Source organism: Xenopus tropicalis, chromosome 8, assembly GCF_000004195.4.
Source record: "Xenopus tropicalis strain Nigerian chromosome 8, UCB_Xtro_10.0, whole genome shotgun sequence".
NCBI classification, from domain to species: Eukaryota; Metazoa; Chordata; class Amphibia; order Anura; family Pipidae; genus Xenopus; species Xenopus tropicalis.
Window position 1 is genome coordinate 49,123,608 of NC_030684.2, and position 16,663 is coordinate 49,140,270.

General features: G+C 37.3%; 1 protein-coding gene across 2 annotated transcripts in view; it reads right to left on the minus strand.

Moving 5' to 3' along the window:
* The window catches only part of tenm1 (teneurin transmembrane protein 1), a 373,978-nt gene that overhangs the window by 42,638 nt on the left and 314,677 nt on the right, over positions 1-16,663 (minus strand). For both annotated transcript variants that reach the window (XM_031891499.1, XM_031891500.1), the window contains 2 exons: positions 15,621-15,641; positions 12,653-12,885 (listed from right to left, as the gene is read on the minus strand). In XM_031891499.1, coding sequence (XP_031747359.1) covers positions 12,653-12,885; positions 15,621-15,641 — 254 coding nt within the window. The remainder of the gene's footprint in view (positions 1-12,652; positions 12,886-15,620; positions 15,642-16,663) is intronic.

Below are 16,663 nucleotides of genomic sequence, written 5' to 3' on the forward strand. Positions count from 1 at the left end.
AAAATTCTTCAGTATTTTACTCTTTTTAGGTGGACCACCTATTTAGTTCACTTCAGATCATTTATTTGTGTGTAATTCAAATTGAAGATAAATTTCTTCATGGTTTTTCTAATTCTCAAAAAGAATAATCTCCAGTTTGGTCTAAAGCAACTGGACTTTTAGAGTTTTCTTGAAAACCATATTCAGATCTCCATGGACTTTGTTAACAATATACATGAGGTAAAATGGGAGACAATGGTGTCCTATGATGTTACATCCCTATTCACATGCAAACCCACAACAGAGGCAACTGAAACAGAGAGAAAACGGGCAATCAGCCTCTGCAGGAGAATAAACCTGAACCCAGAACAAGTGTATTCTTTGTTGGACCTACATCTTAACACCACTTACGGCCATACACGCACCCATATTATTGTACGAAACCTTTGAAGGTGCCCAAGCAAAATCTACGTTTAGGGCTGAATTGGCAGATGGAAGTAGAATTTCTTTTGTTTCTACCTTCATATCTGACGATTCAGCCCTGAACCACAATGGAGGGTGGGAACAAACTTTCCTGTGACCAATGGTTGCACAAAAGATCGTTATTGCTACGTGTATGGCTAAAAACATGCCTGTGCCATGGATTCACCTGCGTCTTCCATCATTGTGAACCTTTATATGGAAAAGTATAAATTTCCAGCAAAAATCCCCAAAAGTGGGCATTTGTAACTAGCCCTGGGTTAGAGGCAATGAAAAATAATGATGTTCTCATTTCAATATCTAATAAGTTTAATTATTTAAAAGAAAGTATTCACAGTTTATATACACTGTTCCTTTTTCTAAACAGTTTGTGGTCTAACTCAGGATCCTCCATACAACATGTTTCTACATAACAATATGATGTACCAGAACATTTTGCCAGAACTGCCTGGCATCAAGTTCATTTGCAAAATCGAATCTGAATATATGAGTGGCAAACACCTTTTTTGAAGCTTTATCTAAGAAAGCTAGAAAATGTCATGATGTACAGTAACCAATATGGCTATTTCCAAATTAGAATAAGTATCTTACTCTGTACTTGCTTTTGACATTATTTTGTTCAGTATTTACACAAATTTACACAAAAAGAATGCTATGATGTTAAGAATGTGCAAAGGACCCACTCGGCAAATGTCTTTGTATTGAGAAATACCTAATTTATCTTTTTAAGAAAGATTTCTATTCATGTACATATCCACTAGGTGTTTATTTAATTAAAACAGTGACATTCTCTGTAATAAAGTAGCAAACTTATTGACAGACTAATAATAAGCACAACTTGGTCAATCAAAGCAACTCTACCACTGAATAATGCATTTGACTTATTTTCTTATTTGTCTTAATTGATGACTGAAATTGGATACCAAGTTTGGGATGAATGCATCCCTTGTGAATATCCATGTTTGGGAATCTGGGCATGTAGACACATTATTCTCAGTGTGTGGCTATTTGTAATCAGATTGCATGTAGCAAAGTGCATAAAATATTCAGATTTTATATATTTCTACTTAAGATCGGAGCAATGATTTGCATTTTGTTGGTCAAATCTAAGGTGTCTAAGATGTCTACAGAGGAAGAAGGCCAAAAGATGGAGAAGAATTTATTAAGAAGGAAAGTTATTTTGGCATTTTACTGCCAATAGATTCACCACATTAGTGCCACGTAGAACACTATATTTATTCTGCAGAAAGCATTACTATACCTGAGTAAAGAGCCCTAGAAGCACCCTCCCTTTGTTTAAGATAGCAGCTGCCATTTTAGCTTGTTCTTCCTAGACTCCTGCTTTAGCTCTAGCCCTTGGTAGCTCAGATTACACATTCCCAAGGGGGGGGGGGGGGTATGAATTCTTATGGGAGGTGGGAGCAGGAGAAGGGAGAGAGAAGAGAGCTGCATGAAGGATTTTTCTGAGAGAGGAAGTCAGATACCAAAGTACACGTATACACAAAAGAAGACAAGAAATCCTGTGTTTCTTTTGATAGAGGACTCAGTGCAGCTTTTCTGCGAGTGTTTATGGCTGTATTTACATAGATAAAAACTTCTTACTTAGTTTTTACCTTTCCTTCTCTGGAACATACAGCTAAACAATTATTTCTCAAAATTGCATGTAGTGTACATTTGTGCATTCAAAGCATTATTTTGCTTCTTGTTATTTAACCCAAGCTAAAGTTTATCACACACATGTAATGTTTTTCTTATGTAAAATGGGACTGTTTTTTTAAGATGAGTATAAAGAGGTATAATAAATGTGGAAATCTGCCAGTTCAAAAAAGTTAAGTTAAAGGAACTTTAGATCAGGCCATTATGCAAACAAGATACAATTAATTTCATTTTTGTAGGCTTTTTATTGCTGCACAAAACAAAGATTATTGTGTTGTTGAAGGCTGAGCAATTATAGTAAATAAAATCCCATTGTGGAATAATACATGCATATGTTATACTGTACATTTGTACAAGGATATTAGCCTGTTGCAAAAATTGCAGATACAGGTATGGGATCCCTTTTCTGGAAACCTATTGATCAGAAAGCACTGAATTACAGGAAGGCCGTCTCCCAAAGAATCCATTTTAGACTTAATTAAAATATTTAAAATTATTTTTCCTCTGTAATAAACTTGATATAATAAACTAAGATATAATTAATCTTTATTGAAAGGAACATTTTACTTTTGGATTTATTTAATGTTTAAATAATTTTGAGCAGACTACTGGGGCTATGAAGCCCATAGCAACCAACAGCAGGAAGTATGTACCTGTTTAAAAGCAAACATCTTATTGGTTGCTATGGGTACTGCTCCTGGGCAAACATAGTGCCTTTTATTAAATATAGTGGTTAAAATATGGTGATCTGGAAAACCCCAGGATGCAAGAATTCTGGATAACAGGTCCCATAACTGTAATCAAAGTCACTTAGGACTTCCAAGTTCATAAAAGCACAAAGCAGCAGGCTGAATGCTTTTATATGGGTCCTGAAACATCAAAGTGCCTTCCAACAGGGAGTACATTTACTCCCTAATAATCCCATCATAAACAAGATTCAAATTCAGTGAGTCATGTGATACAGCTGACATCACTAAGCACTGATTACAACTGATGACATCACCAAGCATCATTTATAAGGATATGTTTTACAGGTTATCCATGGCTTTTTTGTAATATAGGAACACAGAATGCACATAATGCCAAACACAAACAATCAACAGAATATGAATTTTCTATTAAGTTGAAGAACGGAAGCAAAAGTCACTCATTCATTTATAAAATCAGATGTTATGGAAAATAAATAGTTTGAAAACATTTAGGGAAGCCATTTTTTGAACTATGCATTATTGATGCTCGTGCCCCCCCCAATGAGATATAATATTCACAGTCTAATGAAGTCATTAATGCACAAACTGCTATTCAAATTCTATTAAGGAAACACGTTTTCTTTTAATTAATTTGTGCTATTTAATTAGGCAAGCACAATACTGAAGTAATATTCTGTATCAGAGTTCAAATTTGGAGGAGAAATAAAAAAATCTACCCCTTAAGCCAGTAAGAAACTGCAAGGAACATGTGTCCCAAAGGACTGAGGGGCCTTGGAAGGTAACAGGATTTATGGCAGCTGAAAGATTCTGATATGGTCGGATTTAAAGATCTCCTACCTAAGGCAATCTTTTATTCAATTTATGCATTTATTTGTGCTGGATGTTTATGTACAGTTATTATAGTTAAATAATGATTATAGTTAAAACATTAAATAACCCTAAAGGGATTGTTTTGCCTCCAATAAGGATTAATTATATATTAGTTGGGATCAAGCACAAGGTACTGTTTTATTATTACAGAGAAAAAGGAAATAATTGTCCCTGATCTGTAAAACTGTCAGACCGGGGTTCAACTCCTTGCCGTCTGAAAACATATGTAGCTTCATCAGCCTTTTATGATTTTCCAGTACTGGTCCCTTGCTCACATATAACAAAAGGTTTGAAAAAGTATGATCTGTTAAGTGCAGCCCTGGTTAGAACTTTATCAGTGTTTTTAGTTGCAACCAATAAATTTGAGTCTTGTTTTTTTCCCAGATTTTACATTAAAAGCCAAATTACATGACTATACTTTTTTTTGGGAGGCTCTGAGATCTTTATGCAACTTAGGTGACTAATGGTGCTTTTAACATACGGAAATGTGAAAGAGAAAAAAATGTAGGCATTATCCCCACATTGTGGCCCCAATACATTATTTGGCTTAAAAGGCTAGACACTAATGATAAGGGAGAGTCAAGCCCTGGGGGAAAGGAGTACCCCCCCCCCATTTTACCCTTATTCACCTTGTACCCCTCTTACCCCTCCCCCAAGACATTATAAAGACACCCAGTTATAGGATTGAAAAGGCCACAGCTTTTAATAACATATAAATACATGCCAGCTGCCCAATCCCTAAGGGTCCGATGGGCAAGTAAAATCAGACAACCACTTGTCACCTCTTATGGGACCTGTGCCCTTAAAGTTCCTGCTCCACTAGCACTACCTAGGCATAAAAGCACTGGCCGTAAGCCAAGCATTCTACCACCAGCTGTGACAAATGATTGCCAAGAACCCATATATCACCCCATCACATAATTACTTACCCTTATCCATACGCTGCTCCAATTTCTCAAAAAGGCACCCAAATCCCTACTCCTTGTTCACTACCTTCCCTTTGCGTTCACCTACCCCAGGATGTGACGTCACTCCCACAATTCCTAGCCCTGTCACCGGTCCTCTCCCCATAGGCAGTGCTGCCTGTCCAGAGTTTCTATTCTTTGTGGGTGGATCAGTCACCCTCTTTATGACATGCCAACAGTATGAAAGTAATGTATTTAATCTTACTACTTGTACTGCAAAGTGGCTAACATGAAGCCTGGAATACTTTGAGGGAATCTAAATACTTAGTACAGTGAATACTTTGCAGTAAATCAGTGGTTCCTGTAAACTGCCAACAGATCTTAAATAGGGAATGACATCCAAATTATCTAAAAGCCAAAATTTGCACAGTTATCTGTACATTAATTATGTGTGTTCTAATGTTAAACTTATTATGTATAAAATTCTTGATAAATTTTCTACCTATAGAAATACAAACAATTCCAGAAGTATTCTCAGAAGTGTAGTCTCAGAAGCCCGCCTAGAATGCAGATGGGTTTTTACAAGAATAGAGCTACATGTCTTGGAGTCAGATAAGCTCTGTGAATAATAATACATTATGCTGTGCAACATTTGCCCATTAAACTTACTTTTATTATGGGCATTTTGCTTTCACTCAGTGCCAGAATAACCACTAAATCAATGGCTCCTGGTCTTGGTCAGACTTGGAGACATGCAAGCACGGTAACGGCACAGACACAGGGGCCATGCTGCAAACTATTCCACACTCAATCCTGATTAACTGTCAGTCCAGAACTATAAGGCTTTAGCAAATCAGTGAAACCTCTGCAGGTTTATGGCACAGAATTGCCCTAATGACAAGCTACTTTTCACTCTATTTTTTTTTTATCCTTAGCAAGTGACACATTCTTTCCACATGAGGACCAAAATGTCAAAATTTTCAGTGTGCTGTCTTTACCAAAAAGATAACTTTTAAAAGTATAAAATCTAAGTTGATGCACAAAGACAGCTTATATTGAAAGACAGATTATATCTACAGGTTTTAAACCTGTGACCATTAACCTTATCCTAAAACCCCAAGCACTAACTCTGCAATTTTAACCAGTATACAGAGAGATGTGCTATTATTATTTTATATTCTACATTTATAAAGAAAGTCATATACTTCAAATGCTAGAAAGTAGGAGGGTGGGTCAGTACAGCATGTGATTGTTAATGCTCCGTCATAATAAAACTGTGACTTATATGCATGCATTTTTATATGGGAATGGTCCCATAGTTACAAAAACAGCAAATATACTATACTCAAAGATATCTATATTTTATATTATAGACTAAATAGAAATAGCAAGGGTTGGAGCAGGGACAGAACCTGCTATCCCACTGTCTTCTGTACCTGCTTTGTAATAATGCTGTGGGTGTGACTGTGGCATTGAGACAGTACCTGTGTACTGAGAAATCATTGCACCCATTCACTCCGCTGCAGTCAAAACCACAGCATTTCAAGAGCTTGAAGTAAGCACAGTTTTTAACCCTGGATACTGAATCCAGTCACTTTGATTGAAACTAAATCAGCTCTTTCCTTCTGCTTTCTTTACCCTTCCTCTCTTATACCCACATCTCCCATTTATTTATACCCATCTCCTGCCTCTCCAGTTCCTCTCCTACCTCTTTTCTCTTCTGCTCATTCCTTGCCTCTCCCCATTTCACTTTCTCTAGTGCGTTCCCTTTTTCTTACTTTCTTCTCTCTCTCCTGTTTACTCTGCTTTGTCCTTTTTTTGTCCTTTTTTTCTCTTTCTTCCTCACATTTTCTTTCCCCTTTTTTATCAGCTTTACTTCTACTCGTCTTCTGCATCAACCCTATCCCAGTCTTTCTCTCTCTTTTCTGCTTATCTCTCCAATTTTAACTCAATTTTTCTCCCTTCTTCTTTCCTTTTGGCCTTTCCTTTCAAACTCTCCCCTTCTTTCTCCCCTCCTCTACTCTTTTGAATTTTAGACTTTTCTAGTCCAGCATTCCCATTTGTAAGCTGTCTTTTGCAAAACTGGCCATTTTCTTGCTCATTCTCTTAACCCCTCTTTCTTCCTTTTTTATCTTGTCATTCATCTCTCCTACCTTTCCTCTTCTTCTATGATATTCTGAAAAACTTCCATTCTCTCCATTGTCTTACTTTTTCATTCTTGCTACCCACTTTTCTCTCTAAAAACATACAGGCAGGTTAATTGACTTCTGACTAAAACTGACCATAGTGTATGTGATAGGGATGTTAGATTGTAAGCTCCTCTAGTGCAGGGACTGATGCATAATATCTTTAAAGTGCTGCTGAAATGTGTGGTGCTGTATAAAGAACAGGAAATAAATAAATAATCCATAAGCAAGATTAATATAATTATTCAGATGACTTTTGCAACACTTTTTGTATCTGTGACCTACTTATAAGCTTGATTAATATTTGACAAACCAAGAAAGTCTGAAAATGTCAATAATACAAAAGATTTTCTAAAACTATAAATATAGGAACTGAAACATAATATGAGAAAAAAATTCACTTTTCAAACATTCCTCTTTTTGCAAGATATACTGTAATAGCTTTTGAAAGTCTGTCAGTTGCCAAATCACATTGGAATCAGACAACTCTCCCCTGCCAGAACCTGAGCCCTGATTAACAAATGATGTCTACAGATATATCTGCACATTACCTGGCAGCCAACTACCAAATAAAATCCGCTGCGTTAATTACATCTCTTAGGGTTTATTGACTGACAGTAAGTGAGGATTTATTCACATGGCAATGGCTAGTCTATGAGTGCTACGTATTTATCAGCAGAAATTGTCAGTAGTAGTTGGTACATAAGAACAATCTATATGTATACTAAATATATCAGTTCTATCATTTATTGCTGACATGTTTAAAGCAATATTTTGGGCTGCTATCTGCGAATGGATAAAATAATTATAAAGGTTTTGCACTTTTTTTACTGCTCGCTGTATTGTTTGTTCTCAGTGTAAAAGCTCATCTATTGTCTGCAGTTCTATCCCATGCCAGGTTGTTGAGCCCAACCCAACTGCAGTTTACATTCCAGATTTAAGAGATGCCACTAAAACCTTTGTGCTTAATATAAATAAATAAGGCCAAATACTAATTGCAAAATGCCTTCCTTTACTAATGTAAGGTAAAGTTCATTTTTAGGTTAGCTTGCTCTAAAGGTTCATTGAAGATGTAATTGGCATGCTAGGGAGCTGGCATTTTTAAACATGTTCAGTATATACAGCTGTCTGAGCTGAAGTCTCCATGTGTAAATCCTGCCAAGGATTTCTTTGCAGCCTTTTAAAGCCAAGCACTACTAAAGTACAATAGAAATCTAAATTGAAAATCTCTCTAGAGTGGCTTGCTCACAGTTTCACTGGAGATGCTTTCCTTAAGATTACAAATAAAATAAAGAATTGTGGCAATACCCAATTACTCAGAATGCCATTTATTACGCCTTATCTGGTAGATCCAATAATTCTATCCACCTTTATTGAAGAGGTGGAGGTGATGCTATTTTAACCCCATAAAGGAGTCATGGACTGTGGGCTTTGACATTTTGAAGAACCAGCTACAGATTTTTTCATGTAAATGATTTCATATATTTATTATTGTTATTTTAAAGACCTTGGCTTTAAATATAATGCACCGGGGCGCATGGTTAGCTCGGGAAAACTTTTTTTTCTTTTCCATTTCTAGAGTAAGCATTTGCATTAATACTCCTTCAGGGCACATCTGCCTTCTGCCACCTGTTTAACATTTAAATAATAACCGTTAAGGAGCGACAATAACGGAGCGGAAACAGACGCAAGCTCTGGGAGTCCTTTAATGGCAAATGAAGTGCTGGAAACTTATCTTTTTACATTTTTTATACTAACATAAGGAATTAAAACTTTATGAGAATAAATTGTACCTCGACGTCTAAGTAAGCAACTTGCAGCTCCTCATTATATAGCCAAAAAAAGGGAAGCGAGGGTTAAGAACACAGTGCATGGAACTAAGCAATGTTCAAGCATCCCACAGTGAAAAATCGAGTAGCCCGTGGTGCGGCAGTGCAAACATTCAATTACAGCCTCTCGCTTGTCACACCCAGCGTGCAAAAGAAAGTTCAAAGTCAAAGACAATCAAGTTAATTGATGCAAGTTCTCCTAAATCCCACAAAGACTCAAGACTAATGATCTAAAGAGCAATTTTAATTCTTAATAAGTTAAGGAAATTGGAGAGCGCACATGATGAAACTCTTGGATTCTTGCTAAAGGGGAAAATACACCAGGGCTAGGAGTATTATTGCTTACTGCTTTATGGCGGGGCTCCTTTCTTTCTCTAAACAACTGAAAGACATTTGTAATGAAGAGATTATCCAGAAGAACTACCCCATATTGTCTTTGTCACATGCATGTCAAGGCTGCAGAACAGATTTTTACATCAGTTTATTAAGCAATTTACCTTGGTGGGTTGTGGTATCTTTAGCAACTAATTAAAGGGCACTTTCCTATCAAATTAATCTTAAATTAAATTTTAATATACACAGTAAAGATGGGAACAACCTGGCTTTTTTATGCACAATGAAGCACACAATTTACCAGTTTGGATACAGATCATATTTGCATCATTTGCATTATTGGTGATTCATTAGATGCAAGTTCGTTGCATGTGTAAGTTCAGCAGGCTGCTCTTTGCACTTTATTTAACAAACCAAAAGCAAGAAACAGCTTTAAATTTAAACTGTTATCCAGTTATTGCCTAACAAATGGGCAGGGATTTAAATGTTGCAGATTTGGAGGTGAATAGGATAGACCTGAACAGATAACATACATGTTAAAAATTATGGTAACAATAAAACTCCATCCACAAAATCAATTTGTTTACCCCAGCATGGTACATTTCTACCACCTGCTAGGCTACATTTAAGCTTTAAGAGTATAGGGTAGCTGTTAGAATGGTCCCCAAAGCTAAGGTTATGCATTATTTCCTCTGATTGCATAGATCCTAAAGGATTAATGTTGATTAATCTGATTGACTGATGTACTATTAAAATTCATTTTCATATGGCAAGAACTATGCAAATACCTCCTGAATGATGGGGCATTATCATTTTAGATACCCACAAATATGCATATATATAGATGTTAAGCCACTCACTGAGCTGCCCAGATTACTCCACAAAACTGTTCTTTCCTAAATGTTGCTCCTTGGATACCATGTCATCTCTCTAATGCTTTGTGCCAACAGTTCCAACAACCCAAAGCCGTAATGCAGGTACTGCATGCCATAAATTCCATCCTCCACTGGCAATATTTCAGTGCCTTTTCTGCAGTGCTCTCCCACAAGCAGCCAACATTATCAATCTTTCAAATTTTACCTGAATTTTTTGCACAAGCAACTAGGTTGAAAATCACCCATTGTAATCAAGCTCCAGTACTAAGGTCACTTATTTGACCTCTGACCATCATATTACATCCATATCTAACCATTCATGTCATGCTCCCTTCCAACTTTATTTAGATGCCCTGTGATTTTAAGCCTGAATTCATATCATCAACCTTCTTAACAACCTTGTTTTCATCAAGAGGCATTTAGTGATCTGCCTTCCACAGCAATATCATTCTCCTTCTTTATTCCAATATTCTTTAACTTTTTTCCTCTCCTGTCTTAGATAAGTGGCCATGTCTACTGCTGATGATATACTTCTCTCCCTGCCATTCCCCAATAACAAAATTCTATGTAGTCACAAGATTTTTACATCCTCATCAACTTACTTGCAAATGCACCATCACTCCCATACAAAACTGCAATTTGAATTATATGCTGTCTGGAATATATTTATATCATGAGGGCTCATTTATAAACAGGAGCAAAATAATCTATGAATGCCAATTAGAAAAGTATGTTTGTCAGAATGGAAGATACTTAAAATGCATGGAGATATATTATTTTCTCTGATTGCTTTCATATTTGGTTCAGTGGTGTTCATGAATTAGACAAATATTATTTATCTTGTCTTTGATCGTGATTTATTGACGCTCACTTTTTTGAGTCTCTCCACAACTGGGGAATAGTTAATTATGCGCTGAGATTTATCTGAGTCTAATTAAAATGTGCTGTTTGTGTAATGGACTGTCTTAGCTTGATTTGCAAATTGTGAAATCTGGAGGACAAATAAAGGGGACAATTTAAGCATGCTTTGATGATAAATACTCTCAAGTTGTCATGTCCTGTGTCAAAAATGAAAAAAAAATACATATTTTAAACCATAGATATCCAAAGTGGTAAGCTGGTGCTTTACTATATCTCCCATTGGCATCAGCCACCCATTTTACTGGAACCACACACATTTTGGTTGGTTATAACTGTAAGGTTACTTTATCTAGAGGACCTAGATTAGTTATCAAAATAAAATACAAGGCAAGAAAAGAAAAATGGAAAACAAACTGCCAATATGTACCCCTCAGTCAGTTGTTTGATGGTTGTTTATTTACTTTCTCACTAAAGTGTCTTCTGTTAGCGGCTATTTATAAAGTATTGAACTTTTGCCAATTTTTACAAATGTTCCTATTTTTGAAACTTCAGCATTCACTTTGATACAACTTTGATGTTTTTCTCCCATTGCTCAATTTATATGAATGCCGACACCCTCTTTAACCAATGCCATTGCAGCCCATCCAAACTCCCATTATTTCCTATGTACAAATAAAGGACTGTTGTTTGGCAAAGTTAGACAAACAATAATTAATATTCTACTAACAGTCAATACTCTAGTCTGGGGGTCCCCAACCTCTTTTACCCGTGAACCACATTTAAGCAAAAAAAACCAAAAAACTATGGGCTATGTGGCTATTGGTATGTGGACTGGCAACCTACAGGAAGTTCTATTTGGCAGTACACATGGTTTTTATGCAACTAAAGTTTGCTTTCAAGTCAGGAATTCTAAAATAAGCACCTCTTTGAGGCCACTGGGAGCAACATTCTGTAAGGCCACTCACCGCTCACGAGGGCTCCGGCGATGTCCGGGCAAACACACGCGCCCCGCACCGGCGTTGCAATTGCCGCGGTCACGGGCGCGGTCGCGCGCACGACTTTACGCGCGCGTGCACCGTAACGCACGCGCCTTGACGCGCGCACGCGTGCGTATTGACGCACGTACGCGCGCGTATTGACGCACGCTGTGCCTGCGTATTGACGCACGCTGCGCCGGCGTATTGACGCAAGAAGGCCTTTAAAAGGTCAAAATAGCTAACCTTCAGTGCTCGGTTATCTTACCAGCTATCTAGTGTTTATACTATTTGGAAACCTGTTTTTTGACCCTTGCCTGTTTCTTCGACCTGTGAACCTCGCTGCCTGCCTCGACCCGGACCCGTCTGACCACTCTTTTGCCTACTCCACGGTACTTCGTCTCTTGGCCTTCCAGCCTCTCTCCACTGCTGTGCTTCCTGTCTCATCTCCAGGTTAAGCCTCCAGCCTAGTGCGAGGTGCTTGCGGGTGTCATTCTCATCTGACCAGCTCGGCCTGACACATTTAATGGGTTGGTGAGCAACATGTTGCTCGCGAGTCACCTGCTGTGGTTCACTACTTAAACTCAATTTGATGTTATTCCAACTGTTATTCAGTTCCAATATTGATGTGTAAAGGAAAGCTGAAATCATTACAATGGCAACACTTTATAAATATGGCCTTATTTAGTTATTCAATATAATGATACTGCAGTGGAAGATTTTAAGCCTGAGTTCCCAGAAGCCAAAATCACAGGTTGTTTTAGAGAATTAGCATAAGTCTAGTCTTTTTAGGCTGTGATCTCATAATCGCCACATGAAAAAGTGTGAAGGTTCAGTGCCAAATTCAAAATAGCACAAGATAAAAGACTTGACTAGATATTTCCTATATACTGTATATACATGTGTCCTAACAGTTAATTCATATTGACCATATAAATAAGATATCAAGGTAAGGACCCTGGCTGCCACTCAAAGATAGAATATATGTTTTTACCTCTGGGGCTGTTGAGGGATGCTTCATGTGCTCTTAAACCATCTCCACAGTGACTCTGATCGAAAGGAAGACACTGATCCCCAGTGCCTGCAACAACTTCAAAGTTCTTAGCCAAGTCCTTCACTTCAGAGAGGGATTTCACTTTGTAGACTCTTCTTGTACTTGTGTCTGACAGGTAAAGCAACTCTGAGGCAGGGTCTACAGCCAAGTAATACTTGTGGGCTGGGCTGGTGCTAAAAGAATTGAAAGAAGGGATGATTTAAGTTATTGTAAATGCAGGTTATCTCACTATCCCAATCCAAAATAACACTTGTCTGGAATTTACATGGCAGCTTTGGAAGGTGTAACCACACAACATTTTTTAGAATGTTAAATTTATACAATGCTACAGATGAATATACAGCCTAAAGCCCTCATCCTGCACAGCTTAAAATCTAAGGGCATAAGGTAATAACAGACCCGCAGTATACTGCAGATTGCGTAATCAACAGCAACCATTTTTTTACTTTTTTCAATTTCTTGTTGTTGTCAAACAAAAGAACAGTAATTGGGTCTCTAACTATTACATTAAAAAATTATTTTGTCTAGTCTTGCGCTTAAGGGCAAATGCCCATACCTTGTGCACTCTTACCTTTCAATTTGTGCCTGTATGTTACCCAACCATTTAGACTGTAAGCTCTACGGGGCAGGGGTCTCCTTCCTACTGTGTCTCTACTGTGCCACATGGCACTTAATCTCTCTGTATTTATACTTATTTATTGTATTTATTATTACACTTGTCCTCCCTGTGTGTAATTGTGTATATTGTAAGATTGTACAGCGCTGCGTACCCTTGTAGCACTTTATAAATAAAGTTATACATTTATGATCAAGCCTGTAAATGAACACTTTTTACCAGAAATAATGCATCTGCATAAATAAAGTCAAATATATTCAAATACTGTAAATTATTTGGCAAATACTAATCTATTGTAACACTTATATGTGTCTAATGTGTTGAAGGTGTAAATATACGTCATTATAAGTGGTATTAATTTCCACTGTATTATCACGTATCCCTTATAATCACTTGAATTGATGTTGAAGTTAATGTTTTTATAAATATGAGCAGGTAGTTTTCTTTCTTTCTTTCGATATACTTTATATATATTCAGTATATATATATATATATAAAATATATAAAAAGGAATGGTCTATAAACCCACAGCATCACCTGTAATCAGAGTTAAGTCTTTGTTATCTTTCTATCAGAAACTGGGTTTCTCTACTGAGGCCAATGGCTGAATTGTGGGTTGGAAAGTTATTGTTCATATTCCAGCTAGGGAAGTGTGATTGATGTTGCTATAGAGATTGCTAGCTAGCAATTAGATTTCTCTTCCTTGCCAAAAGCAATTTTAATCTCTGTGTGCTACAGTAGCAATGCTTAAAATTAAAGCATTGGGAGTTTACTAGATGTTTGATGCATTTCGATACCCCAAGGCCTCACTTTCTAAATAATAAAAAATAGTAGCAATTTTGTGCTTTGAGGACTTGTTTTAATAAATACTGGGAAGGAAATATGTGGTGAAAGGAAACAACATACTGTGTGTACACTTATATGTATGTAAATAAGTACTGCAATCATATGATAACACATCACATTTACATTTATCACAATGTGAGGGTTCCTTTGTATCACTGTTGGGGGATTTGTTCTTAATGTTTTTTTCCCTTTGAATCTCAACTGAGGTTATAAATAGTGTTCTGTTAAATAAACATACACATTGCCACTTTTATTAAAAATATATACATATTAAACTGAATACAATAGCTATTAAATCAGAGTATATGGATGAGCATACAATCACCTTTGCCATGTAATAAAAAGAGCTGTTCTTACCATCTATAACCAACTGACACCCCTGAGTATGTTTAACAGATTGGTAACAGAAAGTATTGCATGTGGAAATGTACGCTCATTCTATAAATGAAAGTTTTCATTTAAAAAGCAAATGTGTCTGGGACTTGGCCGCACTCTGCACCTAGCGCTGGATTGCAAATCAAGCTAACCCTCTTCTTACCAGCCACTATAGGGCCCACCAGTGGTCCCTAACTAGCACTCGTCTGAATGAAGCACAAATTAGGGAATCTTCCCCCTCTGGTCATCATGAATACAGCACTGCAAAATGAAGGCAGCAATGTATTCATGGCTGCCCATAGCACAGGGGCAAATTTTTAAAGTGCAGAGCAAGGTATAAAGTAAAAAAAAAATGGTGGATTGTGCCTGTTTTTTGCAATTTGCCTTCTACACTATGTAAATGACTCCCTTACAGTTAAATAGGTCAGCACAGGCTTTCTCTTGGGTTGTGTTTTTTTTCATCTATGCTTTAAATTTGCAACAGATAATCAAGATAGTGGACAGGCAAGGGTGACGTAACAATAGTGGAAGCAGACCCTTTGACTCAAGGGGTGCCAATGAGACAAAGGGATACCACCCCCAGTTAAATAAGCAAGTCTTTGGAGAGCTAAAACACAAACACCAGGGCCAAGTTAGGCTTAATTCTTTAACTTTTAATTCAGTGTGGTAGTGTGGTTGGGGTCCTCAGGCTACCAGTCTGACCATCACAGATTAAAACCCATTTCAGTAAAGATTTTGACTACATTTGGTCCTGACAAATAGTTGTGGCCAGTCTGGTTGTCATTTGAATAAAAGCAAATAATGTTTTACAGAATTTCAGATGCTCAATTTTGTTGCTTAGTAAATTGTGCACAAATTTGTAGCATTTTCACCTAGGACCAAAGGGCTGGCAGACAGTGGGACATAGGCATATACTTACATGTCCTTTAATTTTGTGTGATAGAAATAGCAACATGCTAGGCTTGCTTGTTTATGTAAGCCTTTCTGATACCTTGTCTAAATTTGTAATATACGTTTACCCTTTTCTTAGAAATAAGTAGTTCTAAGTAAATGCGCCTGTGATTCACTTACCTGTGCCGAGTATCTCGGTTTCTGATATAATAAATCCAGTTTGGTGCAGTGCAAGGAAAGCAGAAGACAAACAACAATTACTGGAAGTGTCTGACTCAAGAAATCCAAAATGTACCTTTTTATTTTATTGCTATTCAAAAATACCAGCTGTAATATTGTTATGATATTGTACCCTGACAGTAATCGCATTATGGCTCAGATGTGAGGGGGATACCCACAGAAGAGTGGGGTAGATAATACATTTAAAAGGAAAATGCATGATTTTTCCTGTGCTTTGTTATCTCCCAACGTTATAAGCTGAAAGACAGCCACTAATAACCCAGACATAAGGGAGAACCATGACATTTATTCAGCCTTTGACAGATTTTTTAAATCAGATGTAAGATTGGCAGTTTTTGTTTATTGCATTATTAACCTTTGTTATTATTCTCCCACTTTGCTATTCTGTCCCTGTGCTATAGAGGTGCCATTAAAACAAAAATGTCACCTTTAGTGGAAAAGGCACAGTGTGCGTCCAATTCATACTGCTAGGCTAAGATGGCATACTGTCATGGCAGGCACTGTACTCTTATATAGTGCTGTATATCTGTGCTGAGTACATTGACGTAAGTGGTTGTGACTGGGGCTTCTAGACACGTACACAGGAAAAACGACCCTGCTACCTCCCATGATATGATATATTGCGGATCTGGTGGGCCTGGTGTGATTGCACCCCTTGTACCTCCAGTAGTTATGCCACTGGCTTACTACAAGACAAAGCTTTGCACCGTCTTTCAGTGCAGGCTGTAAGATAACCAAAGGTATTTTGTTATCTGTTCTAAAAGGTTTCATTCCTATTCCGTTCAGTTCACCACAACCGTAAGTGACTTAAGGTCATGCCACAGGCTGCTAGTTAATGCCTTCTTTCAGCTTTTTGTCATGAGGTTATGACAGAATATGACAGCTATGGGAGGCGTTAAGGAAGGTTGGGAAACTTAAGATACAGTCGAAGCTTAAGGCTAATAGTGCAATATAAGTCACAGCTTAAGGCCAATTTGTCACCT